Here is a 21235-nt window from a genome sequence, read left to right as displayed (position 1 = left end):
TCTAAAAAAATTGCTTGAGGAGTCCCAGAGTACTTACGTATCAAAAATATCAATACATATCCAATCTGGAAATTTGAAAGAGTTCTAATACTGTTTTGGGTTTTTTTGATACACCAGGACTAGCTGAGTCTTTGTTGTGACACTTTTCTGAGGCTTCTCTTTGATCTACTTTGGCTTGGATTATACCTCATTTGTTTAAACAAAGGTGTTTGCAAAGTTTAGAAAATTATTTGATGCTGCCAACAGCCTCACTTCAAAGAAAGAGAAATTAAGGGAAGGAGCGAGGATGACATATAGTACAAGCTCTACAACATGTTGAGGTCACTGATACAGAAATCACACCACCATCACACACCTGTGAACTATTTACATAACTAGTAGGAAATGATGAATTTCTCAGCAGACTTTGATGTGGCTTTGTGGTGTTTTGATCACCTGAACCAAAATATAGGAACAGATTACTTACAAATGAGGCATCACCTTACCATCTATCATTATTTTAGCAAGATGGAGGCACATAATAACTAATTTGTGTGGCTTAAGCAAAGCCGCTGTCTCCCCTGACTCAGCTGCGGTATCTCCAAACAACGTCGCAAATACGCACTCGCTGCCTTGACATCCTGAACACGGACTGTTTTCATAAGACGGTTTTATTTGTTACGAAACGTTTCTCTGTTCCTCTCCTGAATGTAGCTCGCATACTTCCTCTGCTGTTTTTCCATTCTGTTGTTCCTCCTTTATCTGGAATCAGAACAAGTCCGGGCATGAGAGCTGTCAGTTTGGGTTTTCAACACCCCTACAGGCCATACCTATCCGCCTGTTGTGCTGTGTCAAGCTCACACCCTCACATACATGTTTACAGCTCTGGGCCTCCACATCTGGTGTGCCAGTCTCCTCCTCCTCCCTCTCCTCCTACTAAAAAGACCCAACCTTGGCCACAAACTTCCTGTTTTTCCTACTCGAGCTGCTAAGACAACGAACTGGTGCAAGGGCTTGTTTTTACTTAAAAGAAATGAACTCTGCATCATTATATCAACGTTGAGTCAAGGGCAAATATTATCAGAATGAGGGGCTCATCAGTCCTTGCTGGCATAATTGTTCAAACAGCTTGCTGAAAAACAAAAACACTCTGCAGAAGCCAACATACTGCGACTGCAGCGTTCATTACTTAGCAGGAAACGTTCACCTGTGAGGGGCTTTAGGGATGTGTTAACCGATACATTTTATGTGAATGCCTGTTTTATGAAGTTCTTAAAGCTTGGGTGGGTGTGCTGGTGGTGGTGGTGGGGGTGGTGGTGGTGGTGGGGTGACACAAAAGCTCCTTCGCCGCGTCACAAATTCCACCCTACTGTGTCTCCCTCTCTCTGCAACCTGAAACCACGACAGGATGGCAAAGGAAAAGTACATTCAGTACGCCTGTGACTAAGTTGTGAACCCCCATGTCGCTTTGCACATTACTGCACAACTGGACCAACATAATAAGCTGCCTGAGACCTTTAGAGCTCCTAAATGTTTGCAGATTGTTTAGTGCAAAACCTTTGACAGCATCGTCTGTAGCAAGATTTGCTAAAACATGTTTTTGCATAACACTGAACTACATATGTCAGTCATAGATCTGAACCCTGACCGACATACTGCACTGTATCTTCCAATCTGGAATGAAACAGGTTTTGATGAGGGTAAACACAGCAGAGGACAGCCTAGGTCAGGTGTTTTGAAGCAGACATTCTGTATGTTAGAGATGTATTATTAGAGAATGTAAACATCAGCATGTGCAGAAATACATTTAAAAGCTGTAATTTGCCGTATTTGCTGTCAAAACATATGGATCATGCGGTATAATTAGGCATTTTTAAAGGAAAAATGACTCGCTTTGGCTATGAGGTTGTTGTTGTATGGCGCTACGGTAGCTGTTAACTGACACCAACTGTATGAGAGGTCAAATAAAGTGCAGTAAAGGACACCTTACTGTAGGCTGTAATCTAATACTCAGCTAGTGGAGAAGTGCCTATTAGGAAAATGAATACTGGAACTTCATGCTAGCTGTGACAATTATCAAGGTGGGTCTAAATGTTTGAATAACAACGCCTTAAAGGGACAGTTCACCTTAAAAACAAAGATGCATGTTTTTCCTCATGTGCCATTTATCCATGGACACTGATGTGAGACAGCAAATTTGTGGTGTTGCCCTGCTAAGTTAACAATTACAGCAAAGACGACGCTCAGCCCCGTTCAAATCTCTCGGCCATTTTAAAAATTTAGCTGAATTGGCATTCCAAAAAAATATGTTTTCAATGTCTATACATAAAAGCTGCAATTAACCTGTAGCAGCCTCCGTAATAACGATGCACCCTGCCTCCGCTGCCACGAGGAGGCAGGGTGATCCTGTAAGCCTACCAACCGTATCAAATATATCCTCCTCGGATGAGCTGTAACATTAGCTAGCTTATTTAGCAAGTTTCTCGCACATGAATAGATGAAAATGTCCTTCTGTGCAGTGATACAGAAAGAAGACGGTTCCTACACAAAACTGCTCACAACAACGCCTATGGATTATCTAAGGTAACCAGGTCATGGTTTCGAGACAGACGTTGCTGTTGAGTTTTGCCATCTAGTTCCATCATATTCAACAGAAGGCAGACATCTCTACTGCCGATAATCAACAGTCCAAATCCAGAAGATCAGAGAATTATAAACTGAATTTATAAATTTAATTTAATGTATTAACATGTTTAGATTTGAGAAGCTAGTGTCAAAAATATTATTGGCTTAATAACAGTGAATTCCTTATCAAAATTGTTGCCGATTAATTTACTGTCAAATGTCAAAACCATTTCAGCTCTAAACCTCATAAATCTTTATCAAAATTCCAGCCAGAAGTTCAGGCTTGTTTCAACACACACCACGAAAAACCAACCGTTAACCACACCTTTTTTCCGAGCTAATTACTGCCATATTCTGAGAGCATAAACATTCATTATATGCGAGTAAAAACATTTTTCAGCCTCATCTTACCGTGAGTGATAGAGCCAGACAGCAGGCTGTAAACTTTTTAATGTTGGACTTGGTCACAGGGCTGCAAGCGTTCATCTTGTTGCTGGGATTGTTCTGTTGGTGAGAAAGCAAAATCAGTGACGTAAACAAATCCACTGACAATAAACTGTTACCACAGCAGTAGTTAACACTTTTAAGGGGGCGTGTGGGTTACCTTATCAAAGGCAGGGTACACTGCTCTCAGTTCAGTTAACCAACCGTAGGGCATGTGACCCACAGGGTATGTGGCTGTGAGGACAGCCACGGCCTGGAATGACAAAGACACACAGCTATAAGTCATCAGCACGCCACCATTTTAATGTTAAAAATAACCCACGCAGCACACACAGCTAAATTAATGACGTGTCTAACAAAAGCAGACATGAAAGCAACACGTGTCCCTCACTTTCCCAGCGGCGTGCAGGTTTTTCACAAGTTTACGATTGGATAGCGGCCTTGAGCTTGTTATTGTGTCCCGAACAACAACGGGCAGGGTCAGGCTTTACGCGGGAACAGTAGGGCCATGTAGGAATGTTTTCACCCGCTGTAATCATGCCCTGAGTTTCACATGAACATGGTGAATCACCCAAACCACTGGCAGGCCAGTGTTGTCAATGATTTCCAGTTCATTCTGGTAAACAGCTTTGTATTGTCTCTAGTAGTTGGGGTCTCTACAAGCCAGAAAGCTCCAGAGGGAGTTTGTTAGCATCTGGCATTTCACGTGTAATAACTTGAGGGAAAAAATCGGCCCACTGGCTTCACATAGCTGTAAATTCCCTGCTAATGACACCTTATGTTGAACAATAGCCTGTAATTATATGAGTAATTTGTGGGAAATTTATTAATAACATCCAGATAAAATATAAAAAACTAAACTTTTACACCATGAAAGACAGTCGGTATTAAAAAAGATTTCTAGAGGAACAGCTGACACATATTTGTGCAAATTAAATTCATGATATACCCACCTCTGTGGCATCAGAGGTCCCCTTGAGGTCGCGAGACACAAAGAGGTTGACGATGGGTCGGCTGATGCGCTGAGTGGCCAGGATGAGGGCCAGGGGCCACCAGAAACTCAGCATCTTTTTGATAGTGGCGTCGCCCTGTGGGGATCAGGACACAGCAAATAAATCACCAAGACACATTTAAAAGCTGCATTTTTAAAGCTGCACTTTTGAATGTTTAGGGGAAGAAATTTTAATCAGCGGAGAAAGTTTTCATTGATTTTTTTCTTTTTTTAATGACCAAACAAACTCGCTTTTCTCATGACTGAAACAGGTGAATTAACAAACTGACCTTAAAGGACAACGCAATTTCATACCACTTTACTTTGTTTATATGTGGCGGACCCTGCCACCTTTCTAGCCTCAAACAGTCCTGATCTTATTTTCCTCTCAGAACAGCTTGTTTATTCAGTTATGGAAAAAATACATACTTCTGTATTCAGTTTGTATTATTACCTCATTAATATTGTAAATATTAAAATTCTGAGTTCGAATTTATTCTCCAAAACTACACAGTTAATGCCTTATATCAATATGACAAAATTCAACTAACGTCAAGGTTTCTTTGGATCAGGAGGCTCAACAAGATATCATCATGTAGAAAACAACACTTTCCTCTAGAGGAGGAATTCAAGCAGTTTAAGAATAAAGAGGCAGCACTAACCCCGACATCAAGCCCGCTGGAGTCTGGGATGTTGTCATGGATGTTACAGTAGTAACCCAGACCTACGATGCTGAAACGGACCAAGGCACCCATATACAGGGAAAGGATTGGGATGAGTAAAGGCTCCACACACTCTAGGTTACTGTGGAGGAGAATGGCCACGAACACAATCTGTGGGAAAGAACAGTGACGATAAAACACCAAAAATCCCAAGATTGCAGAACTTGCTTCCAAAAACGAATTAAACCCAAAATGAGGGAAATTACCTGGGCCACAACATCAGAGATGGAGGCTGAGCCTACTATGACGCTGTACTTGTGCTTGAGAAGTATCCCTGCGTGAATCCACGCCTTCAGACAGAACAATGGACACAGATGTTATGCCAAGACAGCGAGCTTTAAACTCAAAAACAAAAGCTCGACCACAGCAGGGTGACAGGCTATATAATGGAAGTCGGCTTGAGTTTAAATCAGGGAATACACTAAGAACAGAGGATTAAAAAACAGCCATTTATAGGTCAGGTGTGTTTACTGAAAAGTGCATGTTTGAGTGATAAAATGTCTGACATCTCATGTACAACAATCCTGCTAAACTGCATACTCACCATTGCATCCAACAGAGGGAACGCAGCCAGGTACAAGAACGCCTTTCTTGTCTTGTGCCCCACAGAATCATCCACATGGTGGAGCTTATTAATGATGTAGTATCCTAAATCTGTGTAAGCTATAGTCGGGAAAAAAAACAGGAAACCACAAGTGAGCAGAGGTCAAGGAGATAATTTCCACCCTGTTTTCATTGTTTTGAGCTGTCACAGGGTGCTAAAACAATGAAACTTAGCGGTTCGCCACAAATACCAAAACTTCACTTTTAAAAGAAGCGGTTTAAGCGCAGCCTGTCATCAAGGCATGCACAAACAACCTATAAACACACACCTATCAGGATGTGAAGGACGAAGGCGATGGCGCCGGCCGTCACCATGCAGAACACAGCCTTCCTCCGGTCCCTCCTGCTGTTGACAAACACCAAGCCCACATTCTTGAAGTCGCTCATGGGTCCGGTGAAGAACTTCATCAGGGAGTAGGCCAGGCCGTAGCTGGCCAGCATTTCCACCGCATCCTCTTTGACTGTGGCTATGCCCCTGTTGAGGGCCTGGAAAAAGACATGACACGGTGGAATGAGACAGCACAGGAGGGGAAGTTGAGTGTGGCACTGTGACCAGTCCACATGACCATGACTTAGCCTAACTTTATCTCCGGCCAGACGGCAAATAAAAGAATCTACCGCAAGCCGTGTGACCCAATAAAATAATCAGACCTTTGGCTAGAGCAGAGCAGTGTCATCCTAATGTGCGGACAGGAAACACCCGCAGCACACATTAGAATGATTTCCATTCAGTTTTTTACCTTCAGATCATTTACTACAGCTGCCCTTTTTCCCCTGCAGGACTGTGGTGTGTGCTATTTATACCAGCTAACAGAGCCATTACATAAGCTTAATCCTAACATCTCCAGGCTCTTTTTTTTTTTTTCTTCTTTTGATTACTCTCACACTATCTGCCCTATGTCTCTTGGGAGAGGGCAGCCACCAGATCAGTCATATTTTGGTTGGGAATGAACAGGAAATGTCTAAGCAAGAAAATATGAGAAGAATCCCCCTCCTCCTTCCTCCTCCTCCCCCCCAAATAAAAATGTACATCCGCCATCATGTTCTGACAGGCCCCGAGTCAGATTTACTGATTATTTAAAATAAATCACAGGTTCGCAGTGTGATGCTTCTCCAGGACACGGCTGGGCGATGAATAACGCGGAAATATAAATGGTGGCATCTCCTCTTCCCAGAATAAACAAGGGGCCTCCCCTGTGTGAGAGCTCCGCACGCCTCTCCTCTCCTCTTCCTAAATAATGTATATATAAAAAGAAACCTAATGGACACCTCCGCCGCTGCTATGCTAGCTCCGGCTACAACACAAGCCAGCCAGCCGTGTTTAGCTAACTGACAAATAAAACGAGAGGTGGAGAGACGAGCGTCGGCGTCCTTTTTCTGGAGATTAAAATGAATGCAGCTGTTATCACACAGAAACATGTTTCATACACAGACACACACACACACAGGAGGGAAATGTTAACGCCGTTAGCCCGCCGCTAGCAAAGACAAAGCTGACAAGTCTTGTTGTTGACCTGCGCTAAAGCGAGAGAGAGGGGAAAAAACATGAGACAGGAGCCGTTACCTGTTCCCCGAGGTCGATGGCAACATTGGTGATAGCCAAAGGCACCAGAAAGCGGATGAGAGGCCAGTAAGGACTGAGAGATGGAAACTCCACCATAGTACAAGCCGGGATGACAGAGCGAGGAGCATCTGCCTCGGTCTTGATTGATAAAAAAAAAACAGACGATCAGAGACTGGCGGCTGACAGGCGGTCGGAGCACCTGTGTGTGTTTCTAGCGAGCACGGGAGGTGAAAGTGGGGCAGCGGCAGGAGCCGGCGGGGCGCTGCTGCTCCTGTGGCGGCGGCGGCGGCGCGTCTTCGCAATGCTTCGATGCTGCTGAGCGGAGGCGAAGGTCAACGGAAAATTCAGACCGGCGCATCTTCCTCCCAAATCATCGTCGAGGGGGTGGAGGGAGACGCAAGGTGACATCAAACAGCGCCGAGAACTCGAGCGAGAGAGGGAGGCGTCCTGCGGTGTCGCCGGCGCGGACTGGGATGAGGACGATAATCCGAAACTGGTTGGATTAGTCTCCGAGCTCCGCGTCAGACTGCGCCTGTGCTGCGCAGTCCGGCTGTTGTCGACCCTCCCCGCGGCTGGAACCAACTGCTGCCCGCACGTGGGCCAGGCATCCCGGCCGTGACATCATCAGCGAGTCTAAACCTGGCTTGTATTATCACTGCCTGTCCACACACACACACACACACAGGGCTGCATAATGTGTGTTTACATTACAGTCTCATTCTAACCTTAGTGTCGCACCGGCTGGCATGTCATGGTGAATAAAACACACAGAGATATTCTTGGGAGTGTTATCCCTTACACGCAGATCTCACTAAATATTGTGAAATTTGACTGGACCCTGGTACAAAGAGCGCGCAGTTTGATTTAAATGGCGAGACACATCCAACATGAACCCCTTCACGGAGGATAATAGGCCCTGGCCCTGTTCGGGTTTTAATGTTTACACTGCACCCTCCTCTGGGGACAGACATTAAATCTAGGATAAACAAATAAACCCTGATATGGCAATATTAAGTGAAATACTGACCCCTGGTGGACAGAGATGGAGAAGTACTTCACACAGGTATGTACACTTTTATTTAGGCTATGTTTAATGCAAATATTTTACACACACATCACTTTTGAGGAAAATTACAATAAAAGAATACACTACTCCAAATTAGCGAGAGGGGTTGCGTTATGGGTGCATTAGATAAAAGTCAGATAAAGTTTGTCGCATTACTTTTGGATGACTAAAAATATAACACAAAATGAAAATTGAGATATGTCACAGATTAAACAATCCGGTCAAACATTCAAGAATCCCAATTCTCGAACTCATTTTGAGTAGTGTAAATCTGTCATATATGTGTTTGCTCAGGGCCTTTTTAATATGGTGTTATACAGGGGCGGTTCTAGGGGGGGCCAACAGGGGCCAGTGCCCCCGTAACTCTGAGTCTGGACCCCCTGTGGCCCCCCTGACAGGGAGTCTGCATCGATAATACAACGACAGATTTCTTGCAATGACTTTGTTTTGAAGGGAAAGGCTGAAATAAAGTGTCCCAGCAGTTTACTACCCAATCAAAATTGCTGAAATTGTAAACACTGTTTTGTCTGAATGAGGGATTTATCTTTTTTTCCCGGGTTGTATGTGCCCCCTAACAAAAAAGCCGGCCCCGACCTGGCCCCCCTATTAAAACTGGTCTAGAACCGCCACTGGTGTTATAGTCAAACAAACAGCAGTAAATCACAGAGTGAATTTAAAAAGGGGCACAATGTAGTCTTGGAGAAAAGAGTAAAACTCAGAATTTTAATATTTCAATATTAATGAGGCAATAATACAAACCCAGAATTTTTTCTTTCCATAAGTGAATAAACAAGCTGTTCTCAGAGGAAAATCAGGTTCCCAGAACGCTGTTTGAAGCTAGAAAGGTGGCAGGGTCCGCCACATGTAAACAAAGTCAGTATGAAATTGTGTTGTCTCTTACGAGTCACTTTACAGATTACATGCTGCATCAGCACTAAACTAGCATATCTCTAAAAAAAGAAAAACAGAGAACAGTGATTTCCGACTATTTGATCAGATGATAGACCACAGACCCACAGTACACGTAAGTATATCTACAATTTACCAGAAAATAACTTTTGATACTTAAAGTCCATTTAAGTAATATTAGATGCTTTCAGACTTTTACTCAGTTCAACCCAACTCATTTTTACTTTCTGGTCCTTTCCCCGTCACTCATGCAGAAGTATGCGGTGTGGTCTGTTTACCGTCAGTGTGAATGAAAACACGCCTCTGCGGTAGTTTCAAGAGCTATGGGTCTACAACTTGAGCAATATTCAGTCAAAACAGTGAGTTGTTTGTGCGTCTGCCTGGTGCCTGAGGGAAGTTCTGCCATGATTTTAATGGTTGACTCAGCCTTTTTACAGGCAGACATGCCTCTCCTTGTAAGCTGTAACTGAAGTCAGATGTTTACCAAAGAGCCCATACCTGCAAGTCCACTTAAAAACCTAAAGCTGCAATGTAATTCTTTTATAATGTCAGGGATTGTTTTATTACATCTACTGCTAACTGTTCACAGGGTTGTGAATCATTGAGGACTTTGTGGTTTTCTTTTACAAGCAGCTTTTTAAAAAGTCCAGAAGTGTGTTTAGTGCAGCCGGTATCCAGCTGTGTGTACTACAACCCGCTCTGTGGATGTGACTGTGGATAATAAAGCATGGAGAGTTGCCAAGGTATCCTCGCATGAATGCACTGAAGTGTCAGTTTGTGTATGATCTGTTGACACATATCTGTATTAATAAGAATAATGGACGCGCACATCAGTAACATTTCCATTTAGATCAGCAGGTTGTTGTTTGTTCTTGCTGTTGACGAACGAGCCGGCAGCTTTGGATAAGATCCCTGGTGTTGGAATGAACATGTTCATATTCAGATTAATTTTGCCTGCCTTGAAAAGAAAAATGTGTTTACGAGTTTCCCACACTAATGAAACTGTCCTGCAGCATTTATTGAATCGTGCGGTTTGTTGATATTGGGCGTTTCAAATCCCTGCTTTGGCTTTCCAGCATAGAAGTTGTCTCTTAGCACATCCAAATATCTATCTGTTTTTTTGATTTGATAAAGAAGTTTTAATGGTGCTCTGAATTCCATGTTTTGAGCATTTGATTGCCAAACATTTGGACGGCATGATTTGTAACATGAATATTAACATCCAGAGATTATAAATGTAGAGGGAGTTGCTAAAGTTTCCTAAACTTGAACAAAACTTTTTAAAGACTTCGCTAAAACACAGCTAAAGGACAACACAATTTTACACAGTTTTTCTTGGTTTACATGTGGCGGACCCTGCCACCTTTCTAGCTCCAAACAGCGTTCTGGTGACTTTATTTTCCTCTGAGAACAGCTTGTTTATTCACTTACGGAGTGGTTTGTGTTAACACCTCATTATTATCGCAAAATATAAACATGTTGAGTTTGAATTTCTTCTCCAAAATTACATCATGCCCCTTTTGAAGTGTTTCATGCTCATTTTTCAGGCGACACACTGCGCCCTCTAGTGGCCATGCAGGGAGCCAACAACTCTTTTTATCAGACGAGGTAAATTCAATTATTGTACACTGTGCAGCTATATGATATTTAAGGAACAAAACATTAAATAAATACATATGTTTGTAATGTACACTAGAAGATACCGACTACTAACGAGCATGTACAAGACATTCATGCGTTTGTCCAATTATTTGACTTTACAGCAAGAAACATTAACTTCAAGCAGAGCTTCGTCTGTCTTTAGGGACAGACCCTCTGCATATGATGGGAAGTAATCACACTGTCTGCTGTTCTTGCACTATATCATCCTGTTTGTGTCGCCTCACTCCATCTTCTCTCCTCTCTTTATGACGCGTCATCATCTCATAGCTCCTGGCTCGGGGCCCCCGGATCAAAAACAACATCACAAAACCTGTCAACTGTCGTCTGTCACACTGCAGGTGTGGTTTGTTTTTTTTACTGACAGTGACTTGTCATACCGGCTGACCCAGTTTTCTCGGAGATGTGAAAGTCCATGGAGGTGATCCTGTTTCATGTCGAGGGTACTGAACCGCCCGCACTCGCAGCAGATTGTATTTTGTGCACACAGCGTTTAGAGGACTGAATGGACTCCGGGGCAACAGGTGCTCAGACGACTTCACACTTGTTTCTCCTCAACTATGAGAACTCGATAAGTGGTTTAACAACTTAAGACAAAATGAAGATTTTATAAATCTTGTTCCTCAACAAAGCACAAACTGTTCCACTGTTGTTTTTGAAGCCCATTACCGAGAAGTCACTTGCATCGTGTGACGACAGGTGCCGCCGGTTGCACAGCAGTTTTTTCATACATCAAAGACATGATTATGCAACCGCGAATCATGTGTAATTAAATACAAACAAAATAAAAAGAACAATGCACTCATTGTCACCTTGGGAACAGGATTTTAAAATCATTTACGAGGACTCATAAAAACAGTTGGCAAAAATGACAGTTGAATGATGATTGTTCCGTCAGAGTAACAAAGTGACTCTGTGCTTGTTTTTTTGACCTGGGTCCCATAAGGTGCAAAAGGTTTTGGATCTAGTCTCGCAGGTCACCTCAGCCGGCTGCTGTTATACAGGATGTAACGATTGCCACGTAATGCATGAGGGCAACTTTAACCAACACGGTCGCCAGAATAAATGTTTCAAAAAGTACATTTCTGCAGACCACGGATTTGTTGAAGCTTATCATTTCTTTGTGCTGCAACTTGATGTTTCTTTTGGTTCAATTCTAAATTTGATCTTGTGACAACGTTGTGCTTATAATCCGGTTAGGTTTGGGCACAAAAACCACGTGGTTAGGGTGAGGAAAACATGTGTTTGATTTAAAACACCTGTTCTCATCACCACAAACACGGCTGGAGATGTCATGACTTCCTGTCAAAGAAATTTAGCTATCAAACACGGCGGGACATTGTCCCAAGGTCTCCTTGATTGTATTCAGTAAAGTCATGCTTACAGATGCTAAAACGGCGTGTTCTCTTGTCATAAAATATCCCGTGTATTTCACATTTTACAAATGTTGAAACGCACACTTGAACTGTGGTTACTGGCTTGTAACTCCGCCACTATCCCCTCCATCTCCTGATATGAAGTCAGGTAAAAAACATGTAATGTGAAGGTGACAGAGATACACCTTATTGTCAAAGACATAAACATGAAGAAACCTATATGTTGCTCTCACCAAATTCACCAGACTCCATTTACAAAAACAGTCATTTTAGAATCGTAAAATGTAATTTATTCAAACTCAACAGAAACAAGATGAAACCTACCAAAACCACCTTAGTTTGTCTGATCAAGGTCACAAATGCAGCCATTCACTTTTAGTTCTCCTTGACCTCCTCCAATACAGTGGTCCACAATGTCTTATCCTTCTCAATCCTTCTCTGTAATGCTTAGAGATGCCTTCTCTTCTTGTGCTCCCAAGAATCTATTTTGGGTCCCCTATTGATTTACTATTTACATGCCCCCCTGTGGCAGATCTTGCATGGACATGCCATCTATCTCCACTGCTATGCCAATGAGGCCCAATGTTATGTTTTCTGATAAAGCCTGGCCCTTTTGGATGCATCCTATATTATGTTCTGCCTCACTGAAATTAAAAAGAAATGTCCTGAAAACTAAATGATTCAAAATGAGATGGTTTTTTTTTATAATTGCGTCCTGCTGCTGGAAATAAAGTGATTTTGGAGCGGGTGCTTTGTTCCTGTCGACTTTAAAGCGTGGTTAAGAACCAAATCAAAAACCGTGAGTCTGTTGCTATACAAGCTCTGCAGGTCGGGGTGTAGGTTTGGTTCTGTAGCTGTTAGAGGCTGTGTCAATAACTGCCTGTTGTCACTGTTAATAATTAATGACACAATTAGCTGTTGAGTAGTATGACAGATGTGCCATGCTCACATTGCTGACTGCTTAGCTGGCATCCAACTCTCACCGACCGAGCTGAACAGTTATCGATTTTCCGCCTCATGCGAAGGCAACACGCTGAACTGTTCCCTCACTGTATGATACTTAACACACCTCCGACTGTATGTGTATGTTGAATGTGCTGTATATGTGTGTGTGAGTGTGTGTGTGTGTGTGTGTGTGTGTGTTTGTGGGATCTATGTGAAACCACAGAACACAGGACGTTGGGTTTGTGGTCAGGAATGAGGGAAGTTAAGACAGGCAGCCTCTGAGTCAAAAGGAAGGACAGCAGTTGGTGCCCATAGTGTGAAAATCTCCCTCATGACTCATTCAACAGTTATATTTACAGTAAATGTTTGCTCAATGGAAAAGTTGTGTATGTGCTGCACAAGCACCCTGACACAAAGATCAGTTCCAGGCAAAATCTTCAGATTTTACAGGATGGGAAGATTTCTGTTTTTAAATTAGGTTATACATTCCCCTCTCTGCAAAGACTTTTATTGTTTTGCTTTCTCTATTAGTTTGATAAGTTGCTTCCTGTCTGTTTGAAGATGATTATGGTGCCTTTGTTCTCCCAAGACTCAACAGTTTACTCTAAAGTGAGCACAGACGTCAGATCCTCATGCAGACATGGAAGAACTGAAATGAAAAAACACTCTACTAGTAGAAGCCCTGCACTAAAAACCTCACTTGGCAAAAGTGCGTACGCAAAATGTGTCACAGTTAAAAGAAAAACTGCTCATTGTGCAGTAAAATGTTCTCGGCTTTACTGCTGCATTAACATTGTACGTTGCTGCCACTGTAGACCTTTACAGCTGAGCTAATTCCGACTCCTTTATGTACTGCTGGGTGGTTTAATCTAAAGAAAAGCATTATACTGTAGAAGATCATCACAGGTTTGTTGTGCAGCTGTCCTGTGAGAATCACAATTCTCCAAAGACGATGTGTTGTCCAGAGAATTCTGTTCTGTAATAGTAGTTTATGCAAACTAAGATGCAGGGGAAAGAAACAATCAAAAACATATAAAGTAAATTTGGCGTACATGGTGTGGACAGTAGAGGGCACTACGCATGCTTAAATGTCCCTGTCAGAATCCTGACACTCAAATGTCATGATGTAAAGTAGTGCACTCAGGAGTGATTGAGATATGTTCCTTCTTATGCTTAATCACTGAGTTCGTTAATCAATGAGTTGTGAAAATAATCACCAACATTTTTCGTTGTAGGTCGATCCAACGTAATTTTTGAAGCAGAAACTCTGAAGAAGAACATTTTCGGTTTGTAGTTTTTGGGATTACAGTGTGAGATTATGCTGCTCTTCTCTGTTTTACATCATCAAAACATGAAAATCTTAAGGTTTTCAATTGTTGGCTGGACAGAAACAAATGTAAAATGAATAAGACTTATGATATGTGTTTTGAATAACGCAAAAAGTATGTTTGCCACAAGTTCTTTAGGAACTGTGACTGAAATTTGGTTTTGACGGAAGAATGTTAACACTGTTTCTCATCCGTATGTCCTCGACAGTTGATTCAGTAAGTTCAGTCTAAGTCCACAGCATTGGTCCATGAAATATGGATAATATTTAATATAATAATGGATATGGATTTACTTTTTATTTCCCAACATCTCCCCAAATGTGCATTACATATGAAAAAGCAGCAATTACCATTTTTAAGGCGTTTTTCTAAACATGCAATGATGACATGGATAAAAATACAAACAGAACCTTTGCTGTGTAAAGTGAACTGACAGCCATTTATAGCCCAGCCTTCATTTCATCTGTATAGAAGTGGAGGCACTTTGTAAGATTATACTATTAGGTACTATCAAGCAACAGTAATATTACTAATGAATCAAACAAACTGTATTTATATAGCACCTTCCAAACAAATCAAAATGAATTCAAAGTGCTCAACAAGTGATAAAGTGAATGAAAAAACACAACATATTCAGAAAGCAAAAATGGTCTAGGAGACAAATTCACTCCAAGACAGCAACAAAACACGGCTAGTAAGAGTAATAGAGGACGATTAATACAAGATCTTACAAGCAATAACAATAAAAAAAACAATACTACACTATAATGATAATATGAATGATAATAAAACACTTAATTTATATAGCCCCTTTACAAACAATGTTACAAAGTGCTTTACAGAAAAGGAAAAGAATGTTACAACTTCAGCCAGACTTTAGTTTTTCATCTGTCTGTTTCCTGTTTTCTCCACACTAACTCTCATGTCATTTCAGACCCTGCCACTCCCCCCTGCTCTGCATTACCTGTTGGTTTGATCCACCTGGCCTGCTCCACCCCCATACTCACCTGCTCCTCATCAGCTAATCAGCCCCTCACTATTTGTACAGATTCTTTTTCCTCAGTTCTTTGCCAGATTGTCTAGTGTGTTACCTAACTCTCCAGCGTTCCATTATTTGATTCTGATCCTGCCTGTTCGTGATTTGACCTGCCTTTTTGGACTTTGGACTCTCCCTTTTGCCTGCTCCTTTTGGATTTGTTTGCTTCGCTGACTGATTACCTGGTTTGACCTTCGCTTGGTATTAAAACCTCTTTTTGCACTTGAACTGTTTTTGTGTCGTGCTATTGGGTTCCTGCCTGCCATTTTGTGAAACGTGACAGTACAATCTGGCCAAAAATGAACCCAGCCGACACAGAGAACATAAAGCAAGAACTGGCAGCACAAGCTGCTGCTCTACACCATCAGGAGAAACGCTTCACCGCTATGGAGGTGGCTTTCCAGGAGTCTTCTGTACGCCACAATCAACATCTGGAGACTCTGAGCGGTCAACTCCAGCATCTCATGTAGGTCAGACAAACCCCAGCAGCTCCACCACCCACCAGCCCTTCTGCTCCTGCCGTCTCGGGTCCAGAACCCCGTTTAAGTGCTCTTGAGCGCTTTTGGTGTTCCTCTGAACAGGAACATCTGCAGCATGTACGTAGTGTCCTCCAGAGACTCCTAGAGAACCAGTTGTTCGTGAAGGCGGAGAAGTCTGAGTTCCACGCCACTGAGGTGTCATTCCTGGGATACATCATATCAGTCGGACGTATTCACATGGATCCCTCCAAAGTTAAGGCGGTGGTGGACTGGCCAGTTCCCACCACTCGCAAGAAACTTCAACAGTTCCTGGGGTTTGCCAATTTCTATCGTAGGTTTATCCGCAATTATAGTTCTGTGGCAGCCCCCCTGACAGCCCTCACCTCCCAGAAGATAGCCTTTCAATGGTCCCCTGCTGCAGAAAGGGGGTTCAGGGAGTTAAGATCACGATTCTCTTCTGCTCCCATTCTCATCCTTCCAGATCCAGAATGCCAGTTTGTTGTGGAAGTGGATGCGTCAGACTCCGGGGTGGGGGCAGTCCTGTCACAGCAGTCAGAGGATCAAAAGTTGCATCCATGTGCTTTCTTCTCCCGCAAATTGTCCCCAGCAGAAAGGAATTATGATGTTGGAAATCGAGAGCTATTGGCTGTCAAGATGGCTCTCGAGGAGTGGAGACACTGGTTGGAGGGGGCGAAGCATCCGTTTGTGGTGTGGACAGACCACAAAAACCTGAAGTACATCCGGTCGGCCAAACGGTTAAACTCCCGTCAGGCCAGATGGGCGTTATTCTTTAATCGTTTTGATTTCACCCTGTCTTATCGCCCAGGTTCGAGGAATGTCAAACCAGATGCCCTGTCCCGCCAGTTCCAGTCTGACAACAGTCCCACGCAACCTGACAGTATTCTCCCCACTAGGGTGGTCATCGGTGCAGTTACCTGGGACATTGTGGACAAGGTAAAACGGTCTCAGGCCGACCACCACAGCTTGCCCTGATAATCGTCTGTATGTGCCTGTGAATCTTCGCTCTCAGGTCCTCCAGTGGGGACATTCTTCTTGCCTTGCCTGTCACCCGGGGGTTAGGCGCACCTTAGCTCTGCTAAAGCAACGTTTCTGGTGGGCTTCCACGGAAGAGGACACCAAGGGGTTTATCGCTGCCTGCCAGATTTGCTCTCAGCACAAGACTGCTCGCCATGCCCCTTCCGGCCTTCTTCAGCCACTGCCTATTCCTCATCGTCCATGGTCCCACGTCTCACTCGACTTTGTCACCGGACTGCCTCCCTCAGAGGGTAACGCCACCATTCTCACTATTGTGGACAGGTTTTCTAAATCTGCTCAGTTTGTTCCATTGCCCAAACTACCATCTGCAAAGGAAACTGCTGAACTTATGTTGCATCATGTTTTCTGTTTGCACGGCATCCCCTGTGACATTGTCTCAGACCGGGGGCCACAGTTCACTTCTCGTTTCTGGACAGAGTTTTGCCAGCTGTTGGGAGCCACTGTCAGTCTATCCTCTGGTTTCCATCCTCAATCAAACGGACAGACTGAACGGATGAACCAGGAAATGGAGACTGCCTTGCGTAGCATCACGTCCCAGAACCCGTCCTCCTGGTCCAAGCAGCTTCTGTGGGTTGAGTATGCTCATAATACACTTCCAAGCTCTGCAACGGGGCTTTCTCCTTTCCAGTGCTCTTGGGGATATCAACCTCCACTGTTCCCTGAGCAGGAGCAAGAGGCCAGTGTCCCGTCTGTCCAGGCGTTTGTCCAGCGCTGTCGGCGCACCTGGTTGCGAGCCCGTTCTGCTCTCCTGCGTTCATCCAACCGGTACCAGAGAAATGCCAACCGCCATCGGACCCCTGCACCCCGCTACACTCCTGGTCAGAAGGTTTGGCTGTCCACACATGATCTCCCACTCCGGGTAGAGTCTAGGAAGTTGGCCCCAAGGTTTGTGGGCCCGTTCTCCATCAGTAAGGTCATCAACCCTGCTGCAGTCCGTCTCCGCCTCCCTCGCTCCATGAGGATTCATCCCACCTTCCATGTCTCCAAGGTCAAACCCGTTAAGGATAGCCAGCTTCAGCCCTCCTCCAGACCCCCGCCACCCCCCCGGCTCATTGACGGGGGTCCTGCTTACTCTGTTCATCGTCTCATCAAGTCGCGACGGCGGGGAAGGGGTCTTCAATACCTTGTCGATTGGGAGGGTTATGGCCCTGAGGAGCGCTCATGGGTTCCGGCTCGTAACATCTTGGACCCTGACCTCATCTCTACTTTCCATAGGGACCATCCTGACCAGCCTGGTGGGACGTCAGGAGCCGTCCCTTGTAGGGGGGGTTCTGTCACAACTTCAGCCAGACTTTAGTTTTTCATCTGTCTGTTTCCTGTTTTCTCCACACTAACTCTCATGTCATTTCAGACCCTACCACTCCCCCCTGCTCTGCATTACCTGTTGGTTTGATCCACCTGGCCTGCTCGTCCCCCATACTCACCTGCTCCTCATCAGCTAATCAGCCCCTCACTATTTGTACAGATCCTTTTTCCTCAGTTCTTTGCCAGATTGTCTAGTGTGTTACCTAGCTCTCCAGCGTTCCATTATTTGATTCTGATCCTGCCTGTTCGTGATTTGACCTGCCTTTTTGGACTTTGGACTCTCCCTTTTGCCTGCTCCTTTTGGATTTGTTTGCTTCCCTGACTGATTACCTGGTTTGACCTTTGCTTGGTATTAAAACCTCTTTTTGCACTTGAACTGTTTTTGTGTCGTGCTATTGGGTTCCTGCCTGCCATTTTGTGAAACCTGACAAAGAAAGTAAAAACAGCAGATTTCAAACTAAAGGGACACATTTTATAAAAACCGCAATTAATAAATGGTCAAATTATAATTAATATAACTTTAATTAACAGTTAATTCACTGTCAACAATGAAATGTTTTTATAAAGCATTTGCTAAGCAACTGATTTTTCTGACATTGCAAGTGATGTTTATAAAACTTTGTAAATGGTTAATAAACACTGTGGAGCTCCTCTGAGAACACTGTCAAGATGGCCAACATAAAGTTGCAACTGATGTTTTTTAAACATGTCCAATTGTTTAATAAATGGTTTATAAAGTATTTCATTATTTGTTTACATTGAAATAAATATTAACTTTTGTAACTCAATGTTACATTTTGCTGTACAGCTACAATGACTAAATTCTTAATTCATTATAATTTATCAATTCCTGATGACGGTTGTTATAAAATGTTAACTAACATAGGATCATAAAACATTGTGGAATAAAATACAGATTAAAAAAATGTTACATGGTTGTAAAACATATTGTTTAGTCAAAGGTGCAGTAAGTGCCTTGTGCAAAAAAAGCAATTCTTCTTACTTACTGTAATTAAATGACCTTAAAATGTAAAGCAATCGACAAACATTAATATGTAAAGATGAAGTCATTATTTGTACACTTAGAGCACCACAAGAGCTCTACCATTTAGCACTCTCCAAGACCAACACATTAATCAGCTGCAAAAAACTAATCATTTTAAACTTGTCTGTCTCTCCAGATCTCCATTCTTAAAATGAACATGAGCCACAACCTTGACAAACGCAACATTGTCAAGTATATCGATTGTTTTCAGACCAGACATGGAAAGGTGCTTGTGTTTGAGGCATTGGATATAAGCGTGTATCAAGAGGTCCAAACATGGCCCCTTGCGTCTGAGTGAAATCAGAACCATCATCCAACAGGTATGCACATAGCACCATCAGATAGAGAGCAAAGCAATGTCCACTCAGTTTTAGGTTTGAGTCCATTCTAACCAACCTTATACTTTCAGTTGGCCACAGCATTGGATGGGCGGAAGAGGATTGGGGTGATCCACGCTGATCTCAAAACAGACAACATGATGTTGGTGAATCATTACCGACAACCCCTTGAAGTCAAACTGATAGACTTCGGTCTGGCCTTTCCCACGTCACAGGCCGAGAAGTTCAGAGAAAGGCAAATGTTACAAATCATGTAAGAGAGATTATTTGTTTTATTATACTGGAAAGAATAAGTAGTTTACTATTTTTACCATGAAGCAGCTGTGTGCTTCCTCCCTGTAACATGTTCTCGTGTAAACATCCTGTAATGTTTCTCTTCCACATTCATTTCCCCAGAAGTATTTTTGGGCAGTAAATTTAATGAGGCCATTGATATGTGGGCCCTGGGCTGTGCCATGTTCCAGATGATCTCTAGCCATGTTCTGTTCAATGAATTCACTTCATTAGAAATGGTAAGTCTTCTACTTTAGTCAATTTGTCAATTACTTGTACTTGTATGTCATATTTTTCTCTAGTTAGTGCTCCATGTACATTCAACATGTATGATGAGTGTATAAAGAGGGAATCAAAAATATATTTAAAGAAAATAGGGAATGCAAAAAAGTTGTTGTACCTTAGCTACAATCTCAGGTTTTAGCATTAGCATGCTGTCACAAAGAGAACAGAAGCTGTCCAGGATAAACTGCCCTGCTCTGCCTCTGATTGGCTTGCCACTATATTCTTACCCAACCAAGCAGGCCATTAAGATGAGGGCGGGTCATTACTTTGCCCTCCTGGGAATAGAACAAGTGTGACAATGCACTTGTCCAGGACAAGTGTGACAATGCAAAGGCTTTCTTCACGAAAACTGACGAAGGAGTTTCGAGGATAAAGGTACAACAATGAACCTCTGGCCTTTGCAGAAGTTATTTATTCTTTTATCAGTCTATATGTTTACGGGCGGGCAAGCTAAAAACACAGCGCCATCTTATTTTTTGTTTATTGTATATAGTACTTTATTATCTCTTACTGTTTCTATATTTGCCTTTACATTTTGATTGTATTTGTATTTGTATGTACATGCTGCTATGGTAACCTAATTTCCCCTCAGGAATTTATAATGTTATCTTTCTATCTTTCTATCCATCTATCTTACATATCGTAACATTCAACAGTTGAACATTAATATAAACAATTTGATTCTTCTTTTAGACTCATTCGGAAGTTTTTAATCGTCCCTATAGAAGAATCTTTAAGTGGCACGAGATCAAATGTCTGGATGACATGAAAGCAGTAAGTGTGAAGTAACTTTCTTTGTCACTATGATTGATTGTCTTTTCATGATCATGAGGATGAGTTGGCTGGTGGTTAACTTGACTGATGTTTCCTTTGACACGTTTGGAGGAAGATAACAAGACTGAGGCTGTTGAGCGAGAGCAGTGTATCGAGCTCCTGAAGGCCATGCTGGCATTTGATGCAGATGAGAGGATCACTCCCCGTGAAGTCCTCACTCACCCATTCATCACCAAAGTCTATCCGAGGTAAGTGTGTGTGTGTGTGTGTGTGTGTGTGTGTGTGTGCGTGCGCGCGCGTGTGTGTGTGTGTGAAGGACTGAAGAATCCTCTTGGATGAGAGGTGAAACATCTTAAAGAAACTGTTACCTATAATACAGCCCTTAGATGTACCATGACCTGGATGACTGAGTACCTCATGACAATAACAAGAT

The 21235-nt window shown here is 42.9% G+C and overlaps 1 protein-coding gene and 1 long non-coding RNA gene across 3 annotated transcripts in view; one reads left to right on the top strand and one right to left on the bottom strand.

Annotated features, from left to right (window-relative positions):
* The window catches only part of ankha (ANKH inorganic pyrophosphate transport regulator a), a 40629-nt gene that overhangs the window by 5794 nt on the left and 13600 nt on the right, over positions 1-21235 (bottom strand). Inside the window, exons 1-8 of one of the 2 annotated variants that reach the window (XM_030397853.1) lie at positions 6929-7449; positions 5634-5850; positions 5306-5424; positions 4968-5051; positions 4702-4872; positions 4002-4136; positions 3209-3301; positions 3016-3108 (exon numbers count right to left, since the gene is read on the bottom strand). In XM_030397853.1, coding sequence (XP_030253713.1) covers positions 3016-3108; positions 3209-3301; positions 4002-4136; positions 4702-4872; positions 4968-5051; positions 5306-5424; positions 5634-5850; positions 6929-7024 — 1008 coding nt within the window. In that variant the 5' untranslated portion in view covers positions 7025-7449. Of the gene's footprint in view, positions 1-3015; positions 3109-3208; positions 3302-4001; positions 4137-4701; positions 4873-4967; positions 5052-5305; positions 5425-5633; positions 5851-6928; positions 7450-21235 lie in introns of those variants that run through there. The other variant, XM_030397854.1, reaches the window with a different exon arrangement.
* LOC115569767 (uncharacterized) lies at positions 7526-12615 on the top strand. The gene is made up of 3 exons (XR_003981624.1): positions 7526-7991; positions 10451-10511; positions 10833-12615. It is a non-coding gene; the product is annotated as an uncharacterized LOC115569767 (long non-coding RNA).

This window comes from Sparus aurata, chromosome 19, assembly GCF_900880675.1.
Source record: "Sparus aurata chromosome 19, fSpaAur1.1, whole genome shotgun sequence".
Taxonomy (NCBI): Eukaryota; Metazoa; Chordata; class Actinopteri; order Spariformes; family Sparidae; genus Sparus; species Sparus aurata.
Note: the sequence above shows the minus strand (reverse complement) of the source record. Positions and strands in the feature narration are given on the sequence as shown.